This window comes from Nematostella vectensis, chromosome 6 (genome assembly GCF_932526225.1).
Source record: "Nematostella vectensis chromosome 6, jaNemVect1.1, whole genome shotgun sequence".
Taxonomy (NCBI): domain Eukaryota; kingdom Metazoa; phylum Cnidaria; class Anthozoa; order Actiniaria; family Edwardsiidae; genus Nematostella; species Nematostella vectensis.
Window position 1 is genome coordinate 8,967,492 of NC_064039.1, and position 25,667 is coordinate 8,993,158.

The 25,667-nt window shown below is 40.3% G+C and overlaps 4 protein-coding genes across 4 annotated transcripts; 2 read left to right on the forward strand and 2 right to left on the reverse strand.

The window, feature by feature from the left end:
- Positions 1–159: 159 nt before the first annotated feature.
- On the reverse strand, positions 160–1,470 carry LOC5508600 (beta-1,4-galactosyltransferase galt-1). Its single transcript, XM_001629140.3, has one exon. It carries the CDS (start codon positions 1,468–1,470, stop codon positions 160–162), a length of 1,311 nt encoding a protein of 436 aa, XP_001629190.1.
- A 1,190-nt stretch (positions 1,471–2,660) lies between these two features.
- On the reverse strand, positions 2,661–4,930 carry LOC5508613 (beta-1,4-galactosyltransferase galt-1). Its single transcript, XM_001629141.3, has one exon. It carries the CDS (start codon positions 4,659–4,661, stop codon positions 3,231–3,233), a length of 1,431 nt encoding a protein of 476 aa, XP_001629191.2. The 5' UTR covers positions 4,662–4,930; the 3' UTR covers positions 2,661–3,230.
- Positions 4,931–5,363: 433 nt separating this feature from the next.
- LOC116615603 (MMS19 nucleotide excision repair protein homolog) lies at positions 5,364–15,094 on the forward strand. The gene is made up of 14 exons (XM_048728942.1): positions 5,364–5,415; positions 5,483–5,531; positions 6,590–6,693; positions 6,838–6,923; positions 8,651–8,725; positions 8,804–8,873; positions 9,177–9,238; positions 9,535–9,541; positions 9,670–9,731; positions 10,383–10,469; positions 11,033–11,110; positions 13,976–14,005; positions 14,082–14,138; positions 15,020–15,094. The coding sequence occupies exons 1-14, from the start codon at positions 5,364–5,366 to the stop codon at positions 15,092–15,094; spliced, it is 894 nt and encodes a 297-aa protein (XP_048584899.1).
- On the forward strand, positions 15,020–25,530 carry LOC5508601 (MMS19 nucleotide excision repair protein homolog). Its single transcript, XM_048729174.1, has 22 exons — positions 15,020–15,068; positions 15,420–15,648; positions 15,834–15,909; positions 16,372–16,514; positions 16,633–16,694; positions 16,826–16,923; positions 17,234–17,401; positions 17,577–17,651; positions 17,892–17,984; positions 18,375–18,462; positions 19,271–19,367; positions 19,437–19,508; positions 19,585–19,711; positions 20,222–20,325; positions 21,282–21,338; positions 21,644–21,757; positions 22,182–22,254; positions 23,249–23,331; positions 23,689–23,856; positions 24,022–24,081; positions 24,268–24,368; positions 24,859–25,530. Exons 2-22 carry the CDS (start codon positions 15,544–15,546, stop codon positions 24,884–24,886), a joined length of 1,992 nt encoding a protein of 663 aa, XP_048585131.1. The 5' UTR covers positions 15,020–15,068; positions 15,420–15,543; the 3' UTR covers positions 24,887–25,530.
- The last annotated feature ends 137 nt before the right edge of the window (positions 25,531–25,667 follow it).

Here is a 25,667-nt window from a genome sequence, read left to right on the forward strand (position 1 = left end):
TATTTTAGGAACCCCTTTTCGTGAGCTTAGTTACATAGAACAGCAGACGCGTACAGTATTTATTGGGGGGGGGGGGGGCAGCTGTTAAAAGTCTAGCATTTAGTGAATCTTCAGTAAGAAAAGAACGCTCTGAGCTCACCTATAGTTATGCACATTCAGTCATCTACTATTAATTTGCACTATGTTATCCTCGTAAGCCGTCCGTAGCTCCACCTCATACCTCCCCATCGTTCTATCCTCCATCATTGCTATGCACAGGATGTCTAGCGTCTCCCCCTGCACGCACTTGGTGAACTTGTATACTAGCGCTTCGAGGGGAGTCATCGCCTTAACCACGTACCTCTCCTCATTCGGCTTACTAACATGATGGAAACCAACCTCGAAGATCTTGTCGGGCTGGACGATACAATGCCCTTGGTACCTACTAGCCTGGCGTGACCTCTTTTTAGATCTCTGCGTCATTAGCTTGATGCCGCTTCCGTACGAGCTTCGCCGATTCTCAAAGTACACGGCCCCGATGCAGTAACCACAGTATACCCAAGTATGCGAGGAACGAAGAAAATCCACCATGGTGTGGTTATACGTGGGAACGATGAAATCCGACGCCCGATTAAAAGATACAAATTTCACTTTCCCTATGCTTCGATACATGCAGTCATTCATGAAAAGGATCTCTGCATGTTGCCATAGCGACCCTTGGAAACGAGGCAGTTTCCACGGCAACACACTGACCAATCCGAGGTCTTGGTAGTAATTTAACCCAGTATTGACGTCTTCGCCGATGGTATCGTCCTTATAGATGACGAAATAGCTTGCGCCAAGGATCTGTGAAAGTTCCATAAATTCTACAAAACGGGAAAGTTCGATTTTGTCGTTGAATAAAGGGGTGCAAATGCCGTAGAAGTCTTTTTGTGCGACGTCATCTGTGTAGTGTAAGGGCAAACTGATCTTTAACTCATCGTCGACGAAGACATAAACTCGACAAGGCTTCGGCTCATTTTCGGGAACCCGACTTGAGAATATCCCTCCTCCAAAGCTACCCCGATGATTTTCGTTAAAGTTGTAATACGTCATTTGAATGGGTCTCACCTTCGGACGAAGCGAACAAAAAAGCGCAAACTGTTGGGTTTGTTTCGTAAGCGCCATAATTCTCACATAAGTCTCACCTTTTTTTCTTGTATCGTAAAAAGCTGAATAAACGTACAGGCCGTCTTCAACTTGGATAAACTCCTCGGGCTCATGTGTGTCGTTGCAAGTAAAACTTTCTGGATTGCGCTCCAGAGGCTTGTGATTTCGGATTTTGTCCGCGATTCTTTTTTTGCTCAACTGGTTAAGGTATTTCTGCATCTCAAACGGATCGACCACTGACCTATCAGATGAATGAAAATATACATTGATCACAAGTGTGTAGCACACTAGAAGGGCAAAAAGTGTCTTAAAAATTCCAAAGATTCGGCAGCGTATTCCCATCTTAGTATGTGTGTCTTTCCCTGGTTTTGTTTTCTCTTCACAAACTTCGCGTCTGTTGCCAGCGGCTCTCGAGCCTGGTGGGGCTTTCTTTAACCAAAATACTGTTTAATTAAAGGGCCTTTGTGTTGAATTTAATGTTAGTCTCCTTGTCTAGTCGTGATGGCTGTTGTCATGTGGTTTTCTATTAGTTAACGCAGCATTATTATACACTTGCCACTCGAAGTTTCTTTGGGTCATCAAATATTAATAGCGCGGTATCAACACAAGACTGTTAAGTTAGGTAAAATCCATTTAAAATAATAAACCGCAAAAATCGTTTTAAATAATGTATCAACACAGTTTTGCCTTAAGAAAAGCGCCTAAAAGAGTGGGAGAGAGGCAGAAGAAAGCTTCACAAAGTAGACCCGCACTCAAAATTTAATACGATTATTGCTTGTATTAGATCCTCAGTACACATCTACTTAAAGAACAGACTTTGTGTTGTAGGCTACGTGTCTGATAAAAGCGTTCTTCAGACATCTCTAAACAGACATCGCTTAAAAAGACTCGCGCTTTACAGTATTTAGAGCCTTCAGCATGCGATCACCATTAACTATTGCGCATTGCCATTGTGGCCTCAACCTATTAAAGACTTATTGATATGATTGAGGTTATATATATCTAGTGGCACAGGGAAGGAGCTTTTCAATAACTTGATTTTGTGAATAGAATGTTGCTCTAGCAGACTAAATAATACAAAAACAGCTGAGAAATTACTTAAAATGCAAAGCCAACTTTTATTGTATTTTTTTTTCGTTTTTTTTTTCTATTCTGTTATTATCTAAAGCGTCGATATCGAATTGATATTTGCTTTTATCTCAAGCACTTAGCACTTCAACTTAGAGTTTGAAATGACCTCGAAGCCCATCGCAAATGCCCGCTTAGTGTCAAGTTTGATAGATATTGCAGGTACATCATATACACTCTCTTTTTTATTATAAGAAACGTTTTTTATTACCCTGCTAGCAGAGGCCTCTTTTATCTGTATTTCACTGGGCTGGCTTTCACGAACGCTATGGGACACTATGCTAGTAGGGTACTTTTTACGTAATAAGAACATTCAGCCGGAGATTTCACCAAAAAGAACAGGAACATGCCGCGGCTCAGATAGCCAAATATTGCTTTTTTTAGTCGGATGCGTTCTATAAAAATGCAGAATCGAATTGTTTATTAAAACAACCTTAAATATGTATAATTCATTGGGTACTATATTTTCATATACACTAAAAATTGAAGAACATCGATAACACAAATTTTCAGCCTTAAAATACTAAAGATTAGTACGGCCAGCCTCAACTGGAAATTAGACGTTCTTATACAATCTCGTTCCCAGAGCCGACGTTCCTTTATGCCAGCGCGAATTGGATCGATCAGTGAAAGAGATCAACTCTGGTTCCTTCCGGTGGCAATTTTGTTTGGACATGCGCTGTAAAACCGGAACTAACAGATTCTGTTGGTGAAAAAAATTGATTATCCCAGAGCCTTGCACCTTGCCGCTGGCACAAAGGTACGTGGGCTCTGGGAACGAGATGGGTTCTTATAAAGAAGAGTGTATAATACGCATGCGTGGATTTGCTGAGGGAGGTTGTCATAGGTATCAAATTGAAAAAGTATAGTATTTGATGATCCTTTAAAAGAGATGTCCTTCATTTTGGCACAACAATCATTAATTTATTCTGTATTCTGTTATAACAATGAAAGTGTGAAGTGTTACGAAATAGCTACGTTGGTGCCAAAAGTTTTAAATCATTTACAACCTTTCTAAACCTTTTCTGAAGTCGTTTTCCATATTTGGCCATGGTCCCATCATGCACTAGGTTCATGCACTGATGACGTATACCAAATGACGTAGTGCAAGTCCTGTAATGGAAGATAACCGCGTCACTCTCGTGTACTGAGTTGACGGAATACCGCAGACCTGTAGCCTTGCTTATGTGGTGAATCCCCATCTCGAACACTCTCAAAGGATCCACAATGCATTTCGAGAGGAGAGGGATGGTTTCCTGGGTCCTGTGGAAGAACCGCTGAGAAACTAACTCGCTTTTTTGCCTGGGAAATCTCGCGTTTGAGCTGAACACCACGCTCTGAAAGCAATGTCCACAGTGGTATGGCCGGTGAAACGCGTTTAGTATTTCCACTATCGAGCTGTTCCTTAGCGGAACGATAAACTCATCTACGTCATTGAAGGCTACAAATTTTGCCCTGTTCTTGTAGCGATACAAGCAATCAAGAATAGCCAAAACCTGACCAAAGTACCAAATATCGTTCGGCCTGGATACCAAATTTGAAGGTAGATTCCATGGCAGAACATTTGCTACTTGTGACTCCTGGTAATATCTTAAAACGTTATTGACTTCCGGGTCCGTTTTGAAGTCATAAAAAGTAAAATGGTTAGCGCCTAAAAGTTTGGTTAGCTCGACAAACTCTATGAGTCTTTTCGCTGTTAGTTTCTCTGATCGGAGGGGTGGGACGCAGATTGCGTATTTAATAGGGTAGTAGAGATGTGCATTAGACACCACAGGTACCCGTGCCTTGCTTTTCTCCCCCTTAACATCGGCCGTTAGGTCAACAAACAATGGCACTGCATTGAATCCGTCAGGCACGAGGCAACTCGCAATGAACCCGCCAAATACTCTCCCATGGTTCTCGTTGGTCGTGTAGTATTCAGCTTTAGAGTCCGCAAAACTACAACTGGCGGACAAAGGTTCGCAAAATTGGCAAGATAATCCAGGCTGGTAGTGTTTTCCCGAGAGGATGATAAGACGAATAAATGGATTTGACTTGGCATCGTCGTAAAACGCTGAATAAATATGCGTGTCTTTAGCGATCTCTGTGAACTTTCCAGTTATCCCCTGGTCCGTGTTCTTGCCACGGATCTGCCCTAATCGATGCGCTTGTACTTCTCTTCGTAATGTTGGTGGCGCTGTAGATCTTAATACTAGTTCTCTTTCTTGTAGTCGAGCTTTCTGAAAATGGCTCTCGTGTTGTTTGCGTGAACGTGTTCGTTTACGATGTCGCGTCTTCCTTTTTCCGCTACTTTTCTCTGCTGATTCAAGCTCTGAGTGGTTTAAATAGGTGATGAAAAGCAGTGCTGTGAAGAGCACTACAAACAGACAAACGGACAACCTCCATTTGTAAATATAGCATCGCATCTTTTAAGTCTCACTGATGATTGACAACGTGTGACTAGACTCCCATGCCTCCACTTTCTACTTCAGTCAAACGATTGATACCTTTTTGGGGTAAACTTTGTCGAATTAAATAACAAACAACACGTCAGTCGCCCTGTTGCAAGTTATTCGTCTGTTCAGGTTGAATTACTGCATGCAAATATCGAAAATAATCATGTTTTCGCATAATTCGCATAATCATGTGCACCAGCAATCACAACTATTATTTAAGAAATCTTACTTGTCCACATTAATAAATAGCTCTCCATGATATTTTCAAAATCTTTTTAATGTTCTGGATCACCCGGGAAACTGGTTTTAAGGGTCAAAATATTTAAGTGTATTCCTTTATACTGTACCGAAAAGGCTAACACCACATTCACACCAGCACATAAACCAGTTGGTGGTTTAATTAAACTGGTTTAAATCTAAAACTCCAATGAGTGGACAGAACAAAGAAGAAAACTGAACAGACTGTGCTGTACATGTTACTAAGTGATCATTTAGCTAGGAAGAATTCAACACAATAAGAAACTTGGCTAGTTATCAGGCAAAAAAAAAAGCCTTGTTTATTTAACTAAACATTGTTTTGGTGTGAATGCAGCATAAGATCAGTCTTACTTCCGCATCCGGTTGTTGACTAGTGCCAGTCTCACGTAGTCCACGTGGTAGATGAAGTCCAAGATGGCGGCCCTGGGACAGGAGGAATATCCAAGTTTAGCGACCCTGCTACAAGGTTTGTATCCTCGTGTTCACGTACAAGAAAGAAATCAAGGAATAAGTAATGATTTTGCTTTTTGCAGATGTTTACCAAAGACGCAAGAATTTGCTTCAAGTTGTGGAACTCCTAGGGTAAGATCTGGGAAGTTGTTGTTTTGGTTGTACTTTTTTTGAAGATGGTTTCTGTGTAAGATCAGTTTTTCAACATTTGATCCTTTAAAGTGATATTGATTATTGTCACAATTCTTCCTTGGCCTTGTCCAATTTACCTACTGATTACCAAACGTAACTTACCCAAATATTGTAAACACAATCCATCGGAAATGTTCTTCCCTCCACAAAATGCCTGTAGATTAATTGTCCCACCCTCTCCCCCAAAGTGCCTGTAGATTAACTGTCCCACCCCTCACCCAAGTGCTGGTTGATTGACTTCCCACCCCTCCCTCCAAGTACCTGTAGATTCAATGTCTCATCTCCTTTAAGTGCCTGTAGTTTAAGTGTCCCACCTCTCCCCAAAAGTGCCTGTAATTTAACTCCCCCCCCAAAAAAAAAAAGTGCCTGTAGTTTGACTGTCCAACCCCTCCCCAAAAGTGTCTGTAGTTTAACTGTCTCACTCCTCCCCAAAAGTGCCTGTAGATTAACTGTCCCACTTCTCCCCAAAGGTGCCTGTAGATTAACTGTCCCACTCCTCCCCAAAAGTGTCTGTAGTTTAACTGTCTCACTCCTCCCCAAAAGTGCCTGTAGTTTAACTGTCCCACTTCTCCCCAAAGGTGCCTGTAGATTAACTGTCCCACTCCTCCCCAAAAGTGCCTGTAGTTTAACTGTCCCACTCCTCTCCAAAAGTGCCTGTAGATTAACTGTCCCACTCCTCCCCAAAAGTGCCTGTAGATTAACTGTCCCACTCCTCCCCAAAAGTGCCTGTAGATTAACTGTCCCACTCCTCCCCAAAAGTGCCTGTACATTAACTGCTTCACCCCTCCCACCCAAAGGGAGGTCCTGTATTGTGAAATGCATACTTTTTCCATATGATAGGGGTTCATCAAATTCATTAAAATTATATATTATTCATTGTTGATATAGTGAGAGAAGTCTTTAACCCATAGAACACTAGCCATTTAGATTTTTAAAAGACCACTAAGTTATTTCTACTAAATCGTTTAAATTGCTGATAATGTGATGCTCCTTTTTAGCCCTTCCCTCACCAGTACCGACACTGACAAGAGATGTTCTGCCGTCCAGTTGTTGTCCTCTTTACTTCAAAAGCTTGTGAACTATAAACTCACAGACAGAGAAGGTATGTCTAAGAACTGCAAGGTTATGGAATTATGCTATTTTTCTTTATTGGTTGAATGCACAAATACTGTATTAATATGGTGTTGGTAATACAGATTTTTTTTTCAGCTTTCATATTGATGATGCATTTTTTATCAAATTGCAGTTGAATTGCTGTGTGAGTTTTATTGTGATCGACTGAAGGATCATTATTCAATCATTCCTCAAGCCTTACTTGGGCTTCAAGCTTTGGTATGAGAAAGTGCTTTCCCCTTTAAATTGTATACTACCTCCCCATGTACTTATTCCTCTTTCCCCTCTTATTGCACCTGTACCCCTCTCTCTCTCATCCTTCACTCAGACCTGTACCCCTCCCTCTCTCATCCCCCACTCACACCTGTACCCCTCCCTCTCTCATCCCCCATTCAGACCTGTACCCCTCCCTCTCTTATCTCCCACCCAGACCTGTACCCCTCCCTCTCTCATCTCCCACCCAGACCTGTACCCCTCCCTCTCTCATCTCCCACTCAGACCTGTACCCCTCCCTCTCTCATCTCCCACTCAGACCTGTACCCCTCCCTCTCTCATCTCCCACTCAGACCTGTACCCCTTCCTCTCTCATCCCCCACTTAGACCTGTACCCCTCCCTCTCTCATATCCCACTCAAACCTGTACCCCTCCCTCTCTCATCTCCCACTCAGACCTGTACCCCTCCCTCTCTCATCTCCCACTCAGACCTGTACCCCTTCCTCTCTCATCCCCCACTTAGACCTGTACCCCTCCCTCTATCGTCTCCCACTTAGACCTGCACCCCTCCCTCTCTCATCTCCCACCCAGAACTGTACCCCTCCCTCTCTCATCTCCCACTCAGACCTGTACCCCTCCCTCTCTCATCTCCCACCCAGAACTGTACCCCTCCCTCTCTCATCTCCCACTCAGACCTGTACCCCTTCCTCTGTCATCTCCCACTCAGACCTGTACCCCTCCTCCTCTCATATCCCACTCAAACCTGTACCCTCCCTCTCTCATTTCCCACTCAGACCTGTACCCCTCCCTCTCTCATCCCCCACTCAGACCTGCACCCCTCCCTCTCTCATCTCTCCCTCAGACCTGTACCCCTCCCTCTCTCTCTCTCATCTCCCACTCAGACCTGTACCCCTCCCTCTCATCTCCCACTCAGACCTGTACCCCTCCCTCTCTCATCTCCCACTCAGACCTGTACCCCTCCCTCTCTCATCTCCCACTCAGACCTGTACCCCTCCCTGTCTCATCCCTCACCCAGACCTGTACACCTCCCTCTGTCATCTCCCACTCAGACCCACTCAGGGGTACAGGTCTGAGTGGGAGATGAGAGAGGGAGGGGTACAGGTCTGAGTGGAAGATGAGTGAGGGGGGGTAAAAGTTTACGTGGGGAAAGAGAGAGGGAGGGGTACAGTACCCAGAACTGTACCCCTCCCTCTCTCATCTCCCACTCAGACCTGTACCCCCCTCTCTTATCTCCCACTCAGACCTGTACCCCTCCCTCTCTCATATCCCACTCAGACCTGTACCCCTCCCTCTCTCATCTCCTACTCAGACCTGTACCCCTCCTCTCTCATCTCCCACCCAGAACTGTAACCCTCCCTCTCTCTTTCCCCACGTAAACTTTTACCCCCCTCTCTCATCTTCCACTCAGACCTTCACCCCTTCCTTTCTCATCTCCCACTTAGACCTGTATCCTATCCCCATTTATCCTCCAGTCAAACGTCTTTCCCTCTCATTCTCCATTCAAACCTCTACCCCTTCCTCTTTTCCCTCTTTTACAAGCCCATCTGCTCTCATCTCCCATTCAGACCCTCTAACCCTATCTCTTTCACTACCTTCAATCTGTTTCTATCAACACCTAGCTATCACTTCATTTAAAGGAATTAACTTTTTTAGCATGTAAGTACCCTGTATGCTTATCTGCTTATTTACTTGTTAAGTTTTCTTTTCTATAGGCTTCACACCAGTCCATGCCAGGGGAGAGGGCTGTTATTTTGATTCAGACTCTTTTTAAAGAAGTACATACTCAGGTAGGGCTTTGCAAAACTGGTGTAGTCAATGTGATATTTGTGCCATGCACAGATGATACAACATTATTTTGTTTACAGTCCCTAATGCAGTCTGGACGCTACACAGTTTACAGTCTACTTGCTTCCCTTCTGGACAAAAACATGAAAGGTGATAAATATCCATTATTATTAGTATTATTAATATTATTAATGATTTTTGATATCATTGCCATTATTGTTGTCATATTATTATCATTATTGTATCATCATAATTCTTCTTGTTATTGTTATTATTTTTTGTTGTTGTTGTTTTTATTATCATATTGATTCTAGATTCATTGTGGTTCCAATGGCTTTAATTTAATTGGCAAATTTATATGTGTATTGTGTAAATGGCTTTTCCTGTTTTTCCAAATATGGTTTGTTCTTATAAGCAAGGGTAAAGTGATAGCTTGTTGTGTTCTTGTTTTAGATCTCAAGCCTGTTGGATCAGACTTAGTGTTTGGATTTCTACAAGCAATGGATGGAGAAAAGGTGATACAAAAAGTGAAATAATGAAAGCAATACTTTTTTCATTTTATGACTAGAAAAATTAGGTGGTATATGTAGGTGTAAAAAATCAATACTAGGTTGAAATGGTATGTACTATTCCCCTGTGAAAACAAAGTAGTTTCACTGATGTTTTGTTCTGATGAAGGTCTAATGCTTGATATTTTGGCAGAGGTATAAAATACTATTTCAACCTGTTTTATTTCACTAAAATACTTAAAGATGGTGCTGTGTCATGACAATATGTGCTGAATACTTAAACCAATGTATTTTTTCAACAGGATCCTCGTAATTTGGTGGTGGCGTTTAAGCTGGCAAGAATAATAATAAAATATTTCCCTATTGGTGAGAGATCTTATCAGCAGTTGAACTCAGTAAAAAGAGGGTATTTAAACTTTTGCATTTTATGTTTTCAGGTTTGTTTGCAGAGGATCTTTTTGAGGTTACATCATGTTACTTTCCCATAGATTTCACTCCTGTAAGTAATTTTAATAGTGCAAGTAGTAATAATATCTGAAAAATCTTATACCTTACTTATTATATTATATGGAAAGCCATACAAGGCCATATCATAATGATAAAAATGATATTGCCCTTGACACAGGTGTTGATATCATATTCATCAACACATTAGGTGATAACAAGTTTGAACCCAAGAGCTTTCAGTAATTTTACAGGCATTTAAAAGTTTTCATATAAGATCTCTTATAATAAACAAAACATTACATGGCTTCTTGTGAATAAAATTTCATCTTCTTGTGCTGATATCATCTTGAATGAGTGATTGATAATATTGGCACAAAAAGATGAAATTTTATCCACAAGAAGCCATGTAATGTTTTGTTTATTATAAGAGATCTCGACATAATAAAATTTATATCTGTGTGCAACCATGTATGTCATACCTAACAGAGTTCAAAATAACTTTTTTAAATCTGCTAAATTTTACTGGCTCTCTGTATTTTGGTGGTGAAAAAAAGCCTACTCAAAATATGAAAGGGGAATACAGAAAAAAATGAGCCGGCAAAGACCAGAATACAGCCGGCTATCGCAGGGAGCCAGCCACTATTTTGAACCCCCTGCCTTGCATGTACCCTATGCAGTACTGTAAGAGATATTTTTATATTAGGCTACAGATGACCCATACGGCTTAACCAAAGATGACCTTGTGCTTGGTCTAAGAAGATGTCTAGCAGCAACCAGCCAGTTCGCGCCAGTATGTAGATAAACCAATTATATGTTTGGGAATAACAACAAGGATGTTAAAGTATACTGATGAAATAGTTTTAATTCCTGGTGGAGACACGGATAGCAGCTCTCTGCCATTTGTCTTGCTAAACATACAGTATATAGCTAACTATAAGCTTGTGTTCCACAATTCCAGGATCAGCCATCTTCAATGCATATTAGGGTTTTAATCGAATTTGAAGTACTTAGAACATACATAAGCACTATATAAATACAATTTTTTTAGTTCTTTCGTTTATTTTTCTGATATGCTGTTTGGTATCCATACGTAAGAGAAGCTAAGTTTATCAACAATTAATTAATTTATAGTTTTGTTTACCACTGTTGATGGAGAAGCTGTCGTCAGATGTGATAAATGCAAAGATTGATTCCCTTTTAACACTGGTGAGTCCAATAAAAAGCCTAGCCCTTACAGTATTTGTCATGCATTTTAGAACTAACTTTATGACCAAAAACAAAAACTATATAACACTTCTGTTACATTATAAAAATATGACCATTAACATATTATTAACATATGCTTATTTCCAGTCAACTTGTCTGGAAGAGTATCCACCCCAACAAATCAAGGATTATTTACAGCCGCTATGGCAAGCCATTAAAAGAGAGGTTGGTGCTTATATTGATTGATGTGTGTTATGGTACTGATGCTGGTTTGTTATGGTGATGATTGATTGATGGTTGTTATGATGATGGTTGATTGATGTGTGTTATGGTACTGATGCTGGTTTGTTATGGTGATGATTGATTGATGGTTGTTATGGTGATGGTTGATTGATGTGTGTTATGGTACTGATGCTGGTTTGTTATGGTGATGATTGATTGATGGTTGTTATGGTGATGGTTGCTTGATGTGTGTTATGGTACTGATGCTGGTTTGTTATGGTGATGATTGATTGATGGTTGTTATGATGATGGTTGATTGATGTGTGTTATGGTACTGATGCTGGTTTGTTATGGTGATGATTGATTGATGGTTGTTATGGTGATGGTTGATTGATGTGTGTTATGGTACTGATGCTGGTTTGTTATGGTGATGATTGATTGATGGTTGTTATGATGATGGTTGATTGATGTGTGTTATGGTACTGATGCTGGTTTGTTATGGTGATGATTGATTGATGGTTGTTATGGTGATGGTTGATTGATGTGTGTTATGGTACTGATGCTGGTTTGTTATGGTGATGATTGATTGATGGTTGTTATGATGATGGTTGATTGATGTGTGTTATGGTACAGATGCTGGTTTGTTATGGTGATCATTGATTGATGGTTGTTATGATGATGGTTGATTGATGTGTGTTATGGTACTGATGCTGGTTTGTTATGGTGATGATTGATTGACGGTTGTTATGATGATGGTTGATTGATGTGTGTTATGGTACTGATGCTGGTTTGTTATGGTGATGATTGATTGATGGTTGTTATGATGATGGTTGATTGATGTGTGTTATGGTACTGATGCTGGTTTGTTATGGTGATGATTGATTGATGGTTGTTATGATGATGGTTGATTGATGTGTGTTATGGTACTGATGCTGGTTTGTTATGGTGATGATTGATTGATGGTTGTTATGGTGATGGTTGATTGATGTGTGTTATGGTACTGATGCTGGTTTGTTATGGTGATGATTGATTGATGGTTGTTATGGTGATGGTTGATTGATGTGTGTTATGGTACTGATGCTGGTTTGTTATGGTGATGATTGATTGATGGTTGTTATGGTGATGGTTGATTGATGTGTGTTATGGTACTGATGCTGGTTTGTTATGGTGATGATTGATTGACGGTTGTTATGATGATGGTTGATTGATGTGTGTTATGGTACTGATGCTGGTTTGTTATGGTGATGATTGATTGATGGTTGTTATGATGATGGTTGATTGATGTGTGTTATGGTACTGATGCTGGTTTGTTATGGTGATGATTGATTGATGGTTGTTATGATGATGGTTGATTGATGTGTGTTATGGTACTGATGCTGGTTTGTTATGGTGATGATTGATTGATGGTTGTTATGATGATGGTTGATTGATGTGTGTTATGGTACTGATGCTGGTTTGTTATGGTGATGATTGATTGATGGTTGTTATGGTGATGGTTGATTGCAGTGTGTTATGGTACTGATGCTGGTTTGTTATGATGATGGTTGATTGATGTGTGTTATGGTACTGATGCTGGTTTGTTATGGTGATGATTGATTGATGGTTGTTATGGTGATGGTTGATTGATGTGTGTTATGGTACTGATGCTGGTTTGTTATGGTGATGATTGATTGATGGTTGTTATGATGATGGTTGATTGATGTGTGTTATGGTACTGATGCTGGTTTGTTATGGTGATGATTGATTGATGGTTGTTATGGTGATGGTTGATTGATGTGTGTTATGGTACTGATGCTGGTTTGTTATGGTGATGATTGATTGATGGTTGTTATGATGATGGTTGATTGATGTGTGTTATGGTACTGATGCTGGTTTGTTATGGTGATGATTGATTGATGGTTGTTATGGTGATGGTTGATTGATGGTTGTTATGGTGATGGTTGATTGATGTGTGTTATGGTACTGATGCTGGTTTGTTATGGTGATGATTGATTGATGGTTGTTATGATGATGGTTGATTGATGTGTGTTATGGTACTGATGCTGGTTTGTTATGGTGATGATTGATTGATGGTTGTTATGATGATGGTTGATTGATGTGTGTTATGGTACTGATGCTGGTTTGTTATGGTGATGATTGATTGATGGTTGTTATGATGATGGTTGATTGATGTGTGTTATGGTACAGATGCTGGTTTGTTATGGTGATGATTGATTGATGGTTGTTATGATGATGGTTGATTGATGGTTGTTATGGTGATGATTGATTGATGGTTGTTATGGTGATGGTTGATTGATGTGTGTTATGGTACTGATGCTGATGACGGAGCAAAAAAATGGCAACATTTAAATTGTAAGGTTGTGTTAGCTAATATTTTGTTGATATTTTGTCTAGAAGTTCCTTGCATAATATAAAACAAAATAAGCTTTAGTATTTTTTGGTAGATGATCCGTTCTTGATTGAGCAAAGTTGCCATAAATCATGAAAAAAGTAGCAATTTCGCCCAAATTGAGCAAATTCGGACAAATCAAGAGCCTTACAATTTGCAATATCTCAAGAATGGATTATCTACCAAAAAATACTAAAGCTTATTTTGTTTTATATTAGACAAGGAACATCTATGCAAAAAATCAAGCGAATATAAGCTAACACGACCTTACAATTTAAGCGTTGCCATTTTTTTGCTCCTGTCGATGCTTATTTGTTATGGTGATAGTCGTCATGGTGATGGTTGATTGATAGTGTTTATGGATCCTGATTTCTGATAATAAATATTTGACTGTAATGATGTGGTGATGTGTTGAAATTGATTGATGAAGTTGATTATGATCCCCAATTATAAGAATTAAAGATGATTTGATTTTGCAGGTTTTCCAGACAGTGAGTTCTGAGCTGGAGGTAACCACCACCACTTGTTTTTTCTTTGATGCTTTGTAAAATTGTTTAAGTAAGCTGTTTGTTTGTGATTTTACAGGATGCAGCACTTAAAGCCTTGTCCAGCATCATCAAGAACTTGGAGTCTTCTTCCCAGGTCAGGAGCCATTTCTTAGCAGGATATTCATAAACTTTTACACCATTTCATGTAATGTCACGCAATGTCATGTAATGTAACACCGTGTCATGTGATGTCACACCATGTCGTGTGATGTCACACCATGTCATTTGATGTCATGCTGTGCTATGTGATGTCACACCATGTCATGTGATGTCACACCATGTCATGCAATGACACACCATGTCATGTGATGTCACACCTTCTTAGGTCAGGATATTCATGAACTTTTACCTAGCGTCACACCATTTCATGTGATGTCACACAATATCATGTGATGTCACACCATGTCATGTGATGTCACACCATGTCATCTGATGTCACACCACGTCATGTGATGTCACACCATGTCATGGGATGACACACCATGTCATGTGATGTCACATCAGGTCATGTGATGTCACACCAGGTCATGTGATGTCACACCATCTCATGTGATGTCACACCTTTTCTGGTCAGGAGCCATTTTATAGAAGGATATTCATGAACTTTTACCTAGTGTCACACCATTTCATGTGATGTCACACAATATCATGTGATGTCACACTATATGATGTGATGTCATGCTGAGTCATGTGACACTCTCCCATCAGGTCAGATGCCATATCAACTTCAACTAAGAAATCTGTGAAAAAATAAACTCAGGAATAGCTGTCACGCCAGCGTGTCATGAAAAAATTCTGAAACTTGCTGGCTAATTCTGTCTGAATAGGGCTGAATAAGTTTTTTTTTTTTGTAATTTGCCACCAAAACCTTGAGCATGCATGAGTTTGCCAAGCAAAAAGCCACATGATTTTTTTAGTGTAAGTTTCTGATCTCTGCAATACAAACTCTATAAAGATGTTTTGCTTATCTTGCAGCCTGATGTTGTGGAGTTTAAGACTCTGTTCTTGGATTGTGTCATCAAAGGTGAGACGGAATTAAGCTTTGGTTAGCAAACAGACCCAAGTATGAATCATGGACTGATAAACAATACAAAATATGGTAGAACTTTGCTAAACTCAAACCCAGATATACACACTTTTCAATCATTTTTTAAATTGGATATCACAAACTCAAAAGCCCAGATAACTCACACCATTACTGCTAATTATTTCACGCAAAACTGTGTTCTAGTTCTTTAAATTAGAAAAATGTTCATCCTTTTTTGATTTGGCGAAAGAAACCCTCAACTTGTTTCAAGTTATGTGTATGGTTTAACAATTTTAGAGCTATGGACCCTATCTTTTGCAAACCTAAATCAATATTTTTATTTCGTAGAATGCTGTGCAAACATAGAAGGGGCAGACTTGAGAAAAGTGAAGCCAAGTGGACAACTTCTACAAGCTGCTTCTGTGACAGGTTTAATAAATATAAAAGACACAAAGTGTAGCAAAGCAATAAAATGGCAGCTTACTATTTCTTTTTTCCACTAGATAAAACATATAAAGAAATCACATCAACAGCAGTTCCTTTAATCCTGTCAAAATATAATGATGAAGCAACTCAGGTATGCCTTTTAATTATTATCCTGTCAGTATGTTTTGAGTGGCCTAAACTGTCTGATATGTAGTCTTTCAGGATGTGTTAATTTAAGAAGGGGCTGAGTGTTATTTTTTTTTAATCTGTGTAAGCCTACTTATATATGTTGTTTATCTGATTCTAAGGATGTGCTTCCTATTAAAACCTTTGTAGGGATTAGTGAAAAAGCTGCTCTTAGACGTTTTATTGGGTCTTCTTACAGCCAGTAAACCATACTACAAGAGAAAAGGTAGTGAGTGTAATAATTAATGTCACGCCATATCTTGTGATGTCACACAATGTCATGTAATGTCACACCATGTCATGTGATGTCACACCATGTCACGTGATGTCTCACCATGTCTTGTGATGTCACATCACACCATGTCATGTGATGTCACACCGTGTCATATCATGTCCGCAATTTCTTTCGATGGCACATAATGTCACACCATTTCTTGTTATGTCACACCCTGTAATGCAATGTCACACAATGTCATGTGATGTCACACCATGTCTTGTGATGGCATATAATGTCACACCTTTTCTTGTGATGTCATACCATGGACATGTGATGTCACACCCTTTCTTGTGATGTCACCTCATGGTCACAAAATTTCACACATGTCATATTATGATGTAACATGTCACACCATGTCTTGCAATGTCACACCATGTTATGTGATATTGAATCTCTTCCTATATTTTCCAGGTAGTGTTCTGGCATCTCATACCAGTGCCCTGGTGGATGTTTTGTTTAGTGCCCTGGTGTCTGATAGTCCAGGCTTGTGCCGTGCTGCTATTGCTGGCCTTGTTTCTATGGTTACTCTGCCTGGACTTTTACCGGAACAGAAGGTAATGACGCATGTTACAAAAAATTTTTTGCATGATTGACATCATTTTGGCATGTGCTTTTAGGCAATGAAATGTCATATCTAAATGTTATATACTATATCATCAATTATGCACCTAGGTTGGAATGTTTGTGGAGCATTTAACATCTTTTGTGCTGAACACAAAGGATTTAACAGTAAGGTAAGCTGTCTTTTTTTTACCAATCACGCCTTTGTGTAGTTGATAATTAACCATGTCATTTTGTTTTTCCATCATGTTTTCTTATATTTGTCTTTCCTTAACTTTACATTTACAAACTTAACATTTTCCAGACAGGAAAGTAATGCAGCCCTAGCTTTCCTGGCAATAGAGTTTCCAGAACTCATAAAAACCAAGCTAGTCTCTGTATTAGCAGAACAACTCCAGAAAGGTAACTGAGATATCATTTTTTTTGTCATGTTGTAGACAGACTTGCATGGCTGACCCAACTGACCTCTTGCAATAGAAATAAAATTAGGATTACCCAGAGGGTTTACAGTGCTGCCTTACAGGTCATGTGGACCACAGACAGAGGGAGTCCTTTACCATACCCAATCCCCTCCAGAGACCACACCTTACCACACATTTTACAAAAGCATGTTATCAGATACCACGCCCCTTACACCCATTTTACCCAAGCATGTATCAGAGAGAGGGCCCCTTACACCCATTTTACTCAAGTATGTTATCATAACTTGCAGAAGATGGCTCAGCTATGGATGAAGAAAATATCTCGCACCTTCAATCTGACAAATCACACCCCCAGTACGACCAGATGCTTAACACCCTGTCTGCTGTCTGTACTGAGGAGGGTGTGGTCAGGCACGTTGTGCCTATTATCCTCGACCATGGTGAATATCTTGTTACTGGTAAGTGTTTGCATGTTTTACTAAAAAGCAAAAAAAAGACTTGTTTTGGCGTGGCATTACTATGTACAAATTACTGAGGGAAATTCCCCTAATGCCAAGCATGGCCTTATAGGCCAGGCTGCTTGTGTAACGATTATTACTTGAAATTGTTTTTTTAAAATTCTCATGTTTTCAGGTAAAGATTTAGAAAGGGGGGTGCTACATGGGAAGATTTCGGAAACTCTCAAGTGTCTAAACAGTATTGTTAAAGGTAACTACCATTCTACAATTCTCAATCAAATATAAAAAAAACTATCAGACTTTATTTGTAGATGGTTATTTTTAAGTTGCTTGCATTTCTAAATGTAAACAAAAACAGATCGGTTGATCAATATGATTTGCATGAATGATTTCTATTCCATTGTCTGATATAGTTATGTCCATGATGCTTTGTGTTCTTTTACACCGTTTTTGACAACTTGGTACTAACTATTCTACTCTCCTATTCCAGGGACATTACAGAGTTCTACGGTAGAACCAAATTACTACACCGAAGTTGTCATTTACAGAATTATAGACCTTTGCACTCAATCAGCTTTACAAGGTAACGAAATGCATGCCATAATCTTTTGAATGCACGAGGGTTGTAAAGAATACCTGGTTGTGGTAGTTTCTTGGTGTTACGGAGCACCAGCACCAAAAACATGGAACCAAAGCAAAAAAGACCTTAAGAATGAGACAATGGAATAGAGTACAAAGGCCTTGAGCACCAAAAACAAAGCTCTCCATAGCACCAAGGGATATACAGGGTTGTCCAATACACCAACAATATTATTCATGGTATTGTATGAAACAATGAAAGCCACTGGAGCATCTTATAGAACAATGCAAAATGGAGGGGAATGTAAAGGAACAATGCCATACATACAGTTGTCAGAGTATTGGACTAGTATGAAATGCAGAGCAAAAGGGCTCATTTGTATGTATTCATTAGAATCACCAGACTGTCCCATGGCCACCCCAGAGGCTCTGGCTCTGGTCTGCTCAATAGTGCGACAAGTCATCAGTCATTTAGCAGTCAAGTAAGCATTTGATGGAACATACGCATCGCATCGCATTGATTCGTAGATATAAATGCATTACATTACCAAGGAAGGATGAAAGTTCATATATTCTGAAATTTTAAGGTATGTGTCGTTTAGGGTAGATAAGAGATATGAAGGAGGTCTTAAATGACCCTACAATTTACACAGCGTACCAATTAAGCATCAAAGTATTCAGTCAGCAATCAACAAAAAAATTGTACCTGGGGATTGGATATGAGACACATTTTTATTGTTGCAGCGCCAAATGAAGTGGTAGCTCTCTAAGATGGCGAGGCATCATCAACAGTTTAAGAAAGAAATCTCGCTATCAAAAAATCTTTCCAGCGGTTTTGGCATCAATTCTTAGAATATAGGTATCAAGTAAAGTACTAGACAAGTCGATTGTCGAATTTACCTCCTTGGACAAAGTTATGGTGGTCTAAATAATACGCGTCATATCTTGGAGAGACCACGCCCTACCTTCAAAAAAAAATAATTCAGAATATATGAACTTTCATCCTTCCTTGATGAGTAGTGCATTTATATCTACAAATCAGTGCAATGCACCCATATAGCAAAAGCGCAAAGTGGAGAGGTGTCAAACTTCTGGTACTGTAGTAAGTCGCCTTAATTATATTGTTTTGCCAAAGTTCCCACTCAAACACTTATAGGACCTCAGATTGTTAAGATTTTCCATCTTGAAAGGACATAATTTTAAATGTTAACATAAAACACCTCCATTATCAAAGTAAAGTCTTTACACTCAAAATGCATTTCTTGCAAATTTCTCTCTCGTGTTTCCCAGTGAGGCAGAAGACGTTTTACACATCATTGTGAGTAATTTTATTGAGGGCAAGACACCACTATCAGCAAGAGCAGAGCAGAAGTTTGCCCCTCTAGAGGTATGTTATCACAAAATTTGATATTTTTATTGAATGCATACAATTTACACATGTCATTTTACATCATAGCCATCATCGCCGTGGCAACAATCTCAGCTAGTCACTGTTCTCATGGCAGCCGTCTGTTCAGCAAGGCGCGAGGTGAGTCACGTCAGGATAATTAATGAGTAATCCATCAGGAGTATTACCCTTGAAGCTGAAAAATTCTTGCTTGTAGGTTCGTATCCCTAGGCAAAAGGAATTAGTACCCAGGCTTCAGGTTTTGGCATCTGGGTGCAACCACAGGAAGACCACAGTGGCTGCTTCTAAATGTCTTGGTGGCATTATCAATAAAATGGCCCAAGGTATGCAAACACACTATCTGTTCACTTAACAGCAATGCCATTGTTCCCTAGAACCCCAATCCCACTGGCTAAGGGTTTTTTTAGTCCTCTGCATGCATTGTGCAGTCATTGTATTGAAAGTTCCATAAGGGAATCAAGTTTCAATTGGCAAACTCATGGCAAAATAATAGACAACACAAAAAGCAACTTAATCAGTACTTATGAATCAGCCAGAAAATTTTCTCAGGAAGGGTTTATTTTTATTGATAATTTTATTGTATGTCAATCTCTGGTGTGTACAGCCATTTATTTGTTTATTGTGCAGTGGTTTTGCCACTCAAATATTAATGTGGTTTCTTTGTGCAAGTCAACCTTTGCATGGCAGATCTCTGAACCTAGTTCCATTTTAACTATACAGATCTTCCTTGGCCCCAAACCCATGATCTCATTTTCGACATACAACCCAAATGGAAGACTCCACTTTCTTGCACGTTTGTAGCATAACACAACCAATGACTTGTGTGTATCCAGGTGATGATTTGACAGCCGACCTGCACTCACTGAAGGGCCAACTACAAAACCACATGGATGGGAACGAGGAACAGAGATGGAGGGCAGTGATCACATGGTTATGGGTGAGTTGAGGTCTTGAGGGGGGTGGGGTAGTGATCACATGATGGTTATGGGTAAGTTGTTTTTTTTTGGGGGGGGGGATTAGTGATCACATGGTTATTGGCGAGTATAGGTCTTGAGAGGGGTTTTGGGGTATTAATTACATGGTTATTGAGGAGTTGAGGTCTTGAGGGGGTGGGGCAGTGATCACATGGTTATTGGTGAGTTTTTTTGGGGGGGGTAATGATCACATGGTTATGGGTGAGATGAGGTTTTGAGGGGGTGGGGTAGTGACCACATGGCTATGGGTGAGTCGAGGTATTGGGGGGATAGTTATCACAAGGTTATGGGTGATTTGAAGTCTTTTTGAGGTAGTAGTAAAGCATTTATGGATGACAAAAAGTTTTGTCAGGGGGGTGGTTGTGTTCACATGGTTATGGTTATTGGGGAGGGGGAAAAGAGTTCTCTGAGGTTAGTAATATAATGAATTGAGGGAACAAATTTATAGGGTTTTTCAATCAGTAACAAAACAGAATCTAAAAGCAATGCCACCTGCCATAGCATTTTTGAAGGTGTTTAGTATGAAACAGGAGAGTGCAACCAAAAAAGAAATAGCTCAGTTAGTTTGGGAAGCAACAAAAATAAGGGAAAGTGCTTTGTAATGAGAATTATATAATGACATCGCTACAAAGTACGATGATAGAGAATTTGTTGTAAATAGGAATATAATTGAAAACCAATTGTTATTTTTTTTTCTAAAATATTAATATATTTGGAGCAACGCCCGTGAATCAAAGATGAAAAGGTGCCAAATAAAATAATTGAATGGAATTGAATTGTGATTCAATAATTGAATTGAATCACATCACTGTTGTGTGTAGGTCACGTGCTTGAGCAACTGCTTGTACCCCCCTGTGCCCAAATCCCTGACTGTCAAGTGGAAACATGCTCATTCTCTGTATTGCATTATGCCTTACAGCTGACCAGAGCCCTTGTTACCCGTTCTCACCCGATGGCGCAGGAGTTTGTCCAAAAGGTAGACAGAAAATGTATGACTGTTGAAAAAGCATTAATACCCTCATGCGCTCATGCGTACTTATAATATTATGTTTAGCCTGTTTGATAGGAAGTACCATAAATGTTTGTTTGAGCACCTTGGGCGCTTGTAAAACAGGGAACTTATTTTATTAAGATAAGATGCTTATTTCAAATAAACTTAGACTTTAGCTCTATATGAATGACTGCTTTTTACCCAGCTCGTTTTCAACTCTCGTGATCACTGTTTCCCTCCCTTACATGGTCCGTTTATCTTTCTACCCCTCCCTCATCCTCGTTGTGCAGGTGCTCCATCTATTAGATGACGTCAGCGTAGGCCGAGTGGCTGCAGACGGGTTTTATGTCATCGTCTCAGACTGTGATGACGTCATGAACCAAGCCATGCACGCCGATATCAAGGTTAATACCCAGATGTTTCGCGTTCTGAGTTGGTTGGAGGGATCATTTGATCTGACAATAAGCGACTTGCACTAAGAAATCACGTGACTTTTTGGTTGGCGCGTTCCGGCTTTTGGCGGCAAAAAAGCAACAACAACAGCAAGCTCTTTATTTGGTGTGTGCAAATCAACCAGACGTAAGTTTGCCACTCAAAAGGTCATGTGTGTTTTTAGTGACTAGTCAAGTAAATTCATACAATGTCTTCATTTTTGTAGTTGACTTGATGTTTTCATTAAGTGTTTTGTTAGGTGTTTTTGTAGTAAATTCAAGCATTTAATGTTTTTGAAGTCAATTTAATATTTTCGTTCAGTGTTTTTGCAGTCAATGTTATGTTTTCGTTTAGTGCTTTGTAGGGAGATGCCATGTGGCTTATTTGTTTTTTTAGATGATGTACAAGCAGCGCTTTTTCATGGAGACCCTTCCCTTGCTGCTAAAAGGCTTTCACGATACCAGGCCAGGTAACCCTGCCCACTACTCACCACAGGCTTACCACAAATACACCTTATTTACACAATACCAGGCCAGGTAACCATGCCCACTACTCACCACAGGCTAACCACAAATACACCTTATTTACACAATACCAGGCCAGGTAACCCTGCCCACTACTCACCACAGGCTTACCACAAATACACCTTATTTACACGATACCAGGCCAGGTAACCCTGCCCACTACTCACCACAGGCTTACCACAAATACACCTTATTTACACAATACCAGGCCAGGTAACCATGCCCACTACTCACCACAGGCTAACCACAAATACACCTTATTCACACAATACCAGGCCAGGTAACCCTGCCCACTACTCACCACAGGCTTACCACAAATACACCTTATTTACACAATACCAGGCCAGGTAACCCTGCCCACTACTCACCACAGGCTTACCACAAATACACCTTATTTACACAATACCAGGCCAGGTAACCGTGCCCACTACTCACCACAGGCTAACCACAAATACACCTTATTCACACAATACCAGGCCAGGTAACCCTGCCCACTACTCACCACAGGCTTACCACAAATACACCTTATTTACACGATACCAGGCCAGGTAACCCTGCACTCTACCCCCCACAGGCTAACCACAAATGCACTGTATCGTGCTGATAAAGAGTTGAGACAAGCATGCTTCAAGGAGTAGCAAGGGTCATCTAACTACGACCAGAAGCATTCTAGGGTAGCTGATTTCCAGCCTAACCCGTTTAGTGGCGTATAACATAAACAAAGCAAAGTTGGAGTTGCTGTGACGAGCGTAGCGCTCTGGTCGTCATGGCAAATGATGCAGAATTCCACTAAACAATTAAAACTGGAATCTCTAAAGCCTATTGTAAGCCAGGGCGAAACCCAAAAAGATCATTTCTTAACGTTGCAATGCCTTTTCAAAGCTTCAGATAATTTCCAATATTCCTTTTTGTGATTCGTCTTTGTGTGTGATTCTCCAGAGTGCAAGTACCTCTATCTGTGCGCGCTGTCGCATCTCCTACAGTGGATCCCTAAGCAAGTCCTGCTGACCGAGATCCCCACGGTAAGGTGCATGTTTCATATACCACGTGATTACCACGTGGGTAGCAAGTCCTGCTCACCGAGATCCCCACGGTAAGGTGCATGTTTCATATACCACGTGATTACCACGTGGGTAGCAAGTCCTGCTGACCGAGATCCCCACGGTAAGCTGCATGTTTCATATACCACGTGATTACCACGTGGGTAGCAAGTCCTGCTGACCGAGATCCCCACGGTAAGGTGCATGTTACATATACCACGTGATTACCACGTGGGTAGCAAGTCCTGTTGACCGAGATCCCCACGGTAAGGTGCATTTTTCATATACCACGTGATTACCAGATGATTATCACGTGACCATACTCATGCTCTCTCTCAGCTCATGCCGATGTTGATCCAAGCCTTGTCACGTGATGAGCCCAGTCTCCTGCTCTCCACGCTCCAGACCTTGTATTCGCTGGTGTTTGATGCACCGGAAGTGATCTCTCGCCAAGTGACGTCACTGATTCCCAACTTCCTAGAGTTGGCTAAGTGCAAGGCTTCTATGGTGAGTCACGTGACCCTAGCCCCGCTGATGCAACACGGTAAACGCTAAACACTTGGTCGATGAAATTCTCTTGCATCGTTTATTTGTCATATTTGCGCGCAAACACATATCCGTATTTGTAGTTTGTGCGCTGTAACCTCTCTTAGTCACGTGTTTGTATTCTAGAAAGTTCGCATGGAAGCCATCAAGTGTCTGGGAGCCATGACAACGTTGGAACATCACGTGGTACGAAGTCGATGTTCTATCTCTTATGATAGTGTATAATGAGCGAATGGCTCGTTTTATTTGTACTGTCTGGTGCTAATGTCCATTCTTGGCTCTCTCTCACTCTCTAGGTGTATGTATACAAGGCCCGTGTAATTTGTACTGTCCGGTGCTAATGTCTGTGCTTTGCTCTCTCTCACTCTCTAGGTGTATGTATACAAGGCTCGTGTTATTAAGGAATTGGCATGTACTCTTGATGACCCCAAGAGACTAGTCAGGGCGGAAGCTGTCAAATGTCGAAACGAATGGTAAAAAAAAAAAAACCTCCCCATCGTCATAAAAATAACATCAACATTCTTACTACTTTTCATCTTTATTACTTGCGTTTTCCCCACTGACCATTTCTATCAGCGTCATAATCGCTCACCTATTTGTCACCATAATAAGCATAATCATCATCACCATCATTATCATATTGTTATTAGCATCATGTTCATCATCATCATATCATCATCTTCATTATCATATCATCATCATCGTCTTCTTCTTATTATTCATCATATCATCATCTTCATCATCATCAACATCATCACCATTGGCGTCGTCGTCATCATATCGTTATCAACAGCATCATCATAATCGTTGTTATCATCATCAGACATCATAAGCAACAATAAACCATCTTATAGTTATCCATGACAAAATATTTGCTTATCATTGTAATCACCATCGCAGTAATACATGCTATTGTTGTTGTTGTTATTATTTATCGTTGTTGGTTTTTTCTTGTGGCTGCAGGTACCTACTAGGGAGCAGCGCCAGATGATCACGATGATCGCGGGCTCAACGCTGCTGCCGATTTTTAATTCTGGTTCTCAACAAGAATTGTGTCGCGGCCCATATATAGACTTACAGACGCCACGAAAAAACAAGCTAACATAATTGGAGCGCGACGGACGTCTTCAAGCCTGAGGGCGAATGGTTGATTTGCATAGTAACTTGGCACTTGTATCGTGTCTGTTGTTGAGTGCTATCACGCTGGTTACTACAATAACTTTAATTTTACTCCACTCTGTGCTTTACAGATTATAGCTGAAAAGCACATGTGGAGGTTAGTAAGAGTACATGAAGTTTGGAAACTTTCATAACATGAAGTGGAGTTTTCGAGCAGGCTATATATTCTTGTTTAGCGCTTCTAAGTACTTCCGTGTTTTTCGACATCTCCACGCTCTTTTCTCGGTAACCTCAATTACGAGAACTTTCTAAAATTCTGTCGTTAATAGCACTGACTGTTAATTGCCCCTTAAGCGTTCCGTTTGACTCGTTTGACCCACGCTTTAGATCGAGCATAATTTACAATCGCACTTGAGTTACCTCTTGCATTGAAACAAATACCTGAAAATCACATTGTAATCGCATTCATCGCGAAGTGAAGTCGAACTTTTTGTAAATAGAAATCTTGATATCTGATGTCTCATTTTGTTGTTTCTAACTTTCCCGGGAATGCGACGTGCAGATTAACGGTCTCCCTGTGCTAAGCCAAGCGCGGTCCTCCTATAATTGCTACGAGTAACTTCATGCGAAGAATTCTCTTTAGCTCCCTACAA

Bases quoted from the DNA above. Each gene is read 5' to 3' on its own strand.
- LOC5508600 (XM_001629140.3), bottom strand. From the start codon at position 1,470: ATGGGAATACGCTGCCGAATCTTTGGAATTTTTAAGACACTTTTTGCC.
- LOC5508613 (XM_001629141.3), bottom strand. From the start codon at position 4,661: ATGCGATGCTATATTTACAAATGGAGGTTGTCCGTTTGTCTGTTTGTA.
- LOC116615603 (XM_048728942.1), top strand. From the start codon at position 5,364: ATGGCGGCCCTGGGACAGGAGGAATATCCAAGTTTAGCGACCCTGCTA. The intron at 10,470-11,032 runs GTATGTAGATAA...GCTTATTTCCAG, and splicing joins CAACCAGCCAGTTCGCGCCA to TCAACTTGTCTGGAAGAGTA. The intron at 11,111-13,975 runs GTTGGTGCTTAT...TTGATTTTGCAG, and splicing joins GGCAAGCCATTAAAAGAGAG to GTTTTCCAGACAGTGAGTTC.
- LOC5508601 (XM_048729174.1), top strand. From the start codon at position 15,544: ATGGCAGCTTACTATTTCTTTTTTCCACTAGATAAAACATATAAAGAA. The intron at 15,649-15,833 runs GTATGCCTTTTA...AAACCTTTGTAG, and splicing joins ATAATGATGAAGCAACTCAG to GGATTAGTGAAAAAGCTGCT. The intron at 23,332-23,688 runs GTAAGGTGCATG...GCTCTCTCTCAG, and splicing joins TGCTGACCGAGATCCCCACG to CTCATGCCGATGTTGATCCA.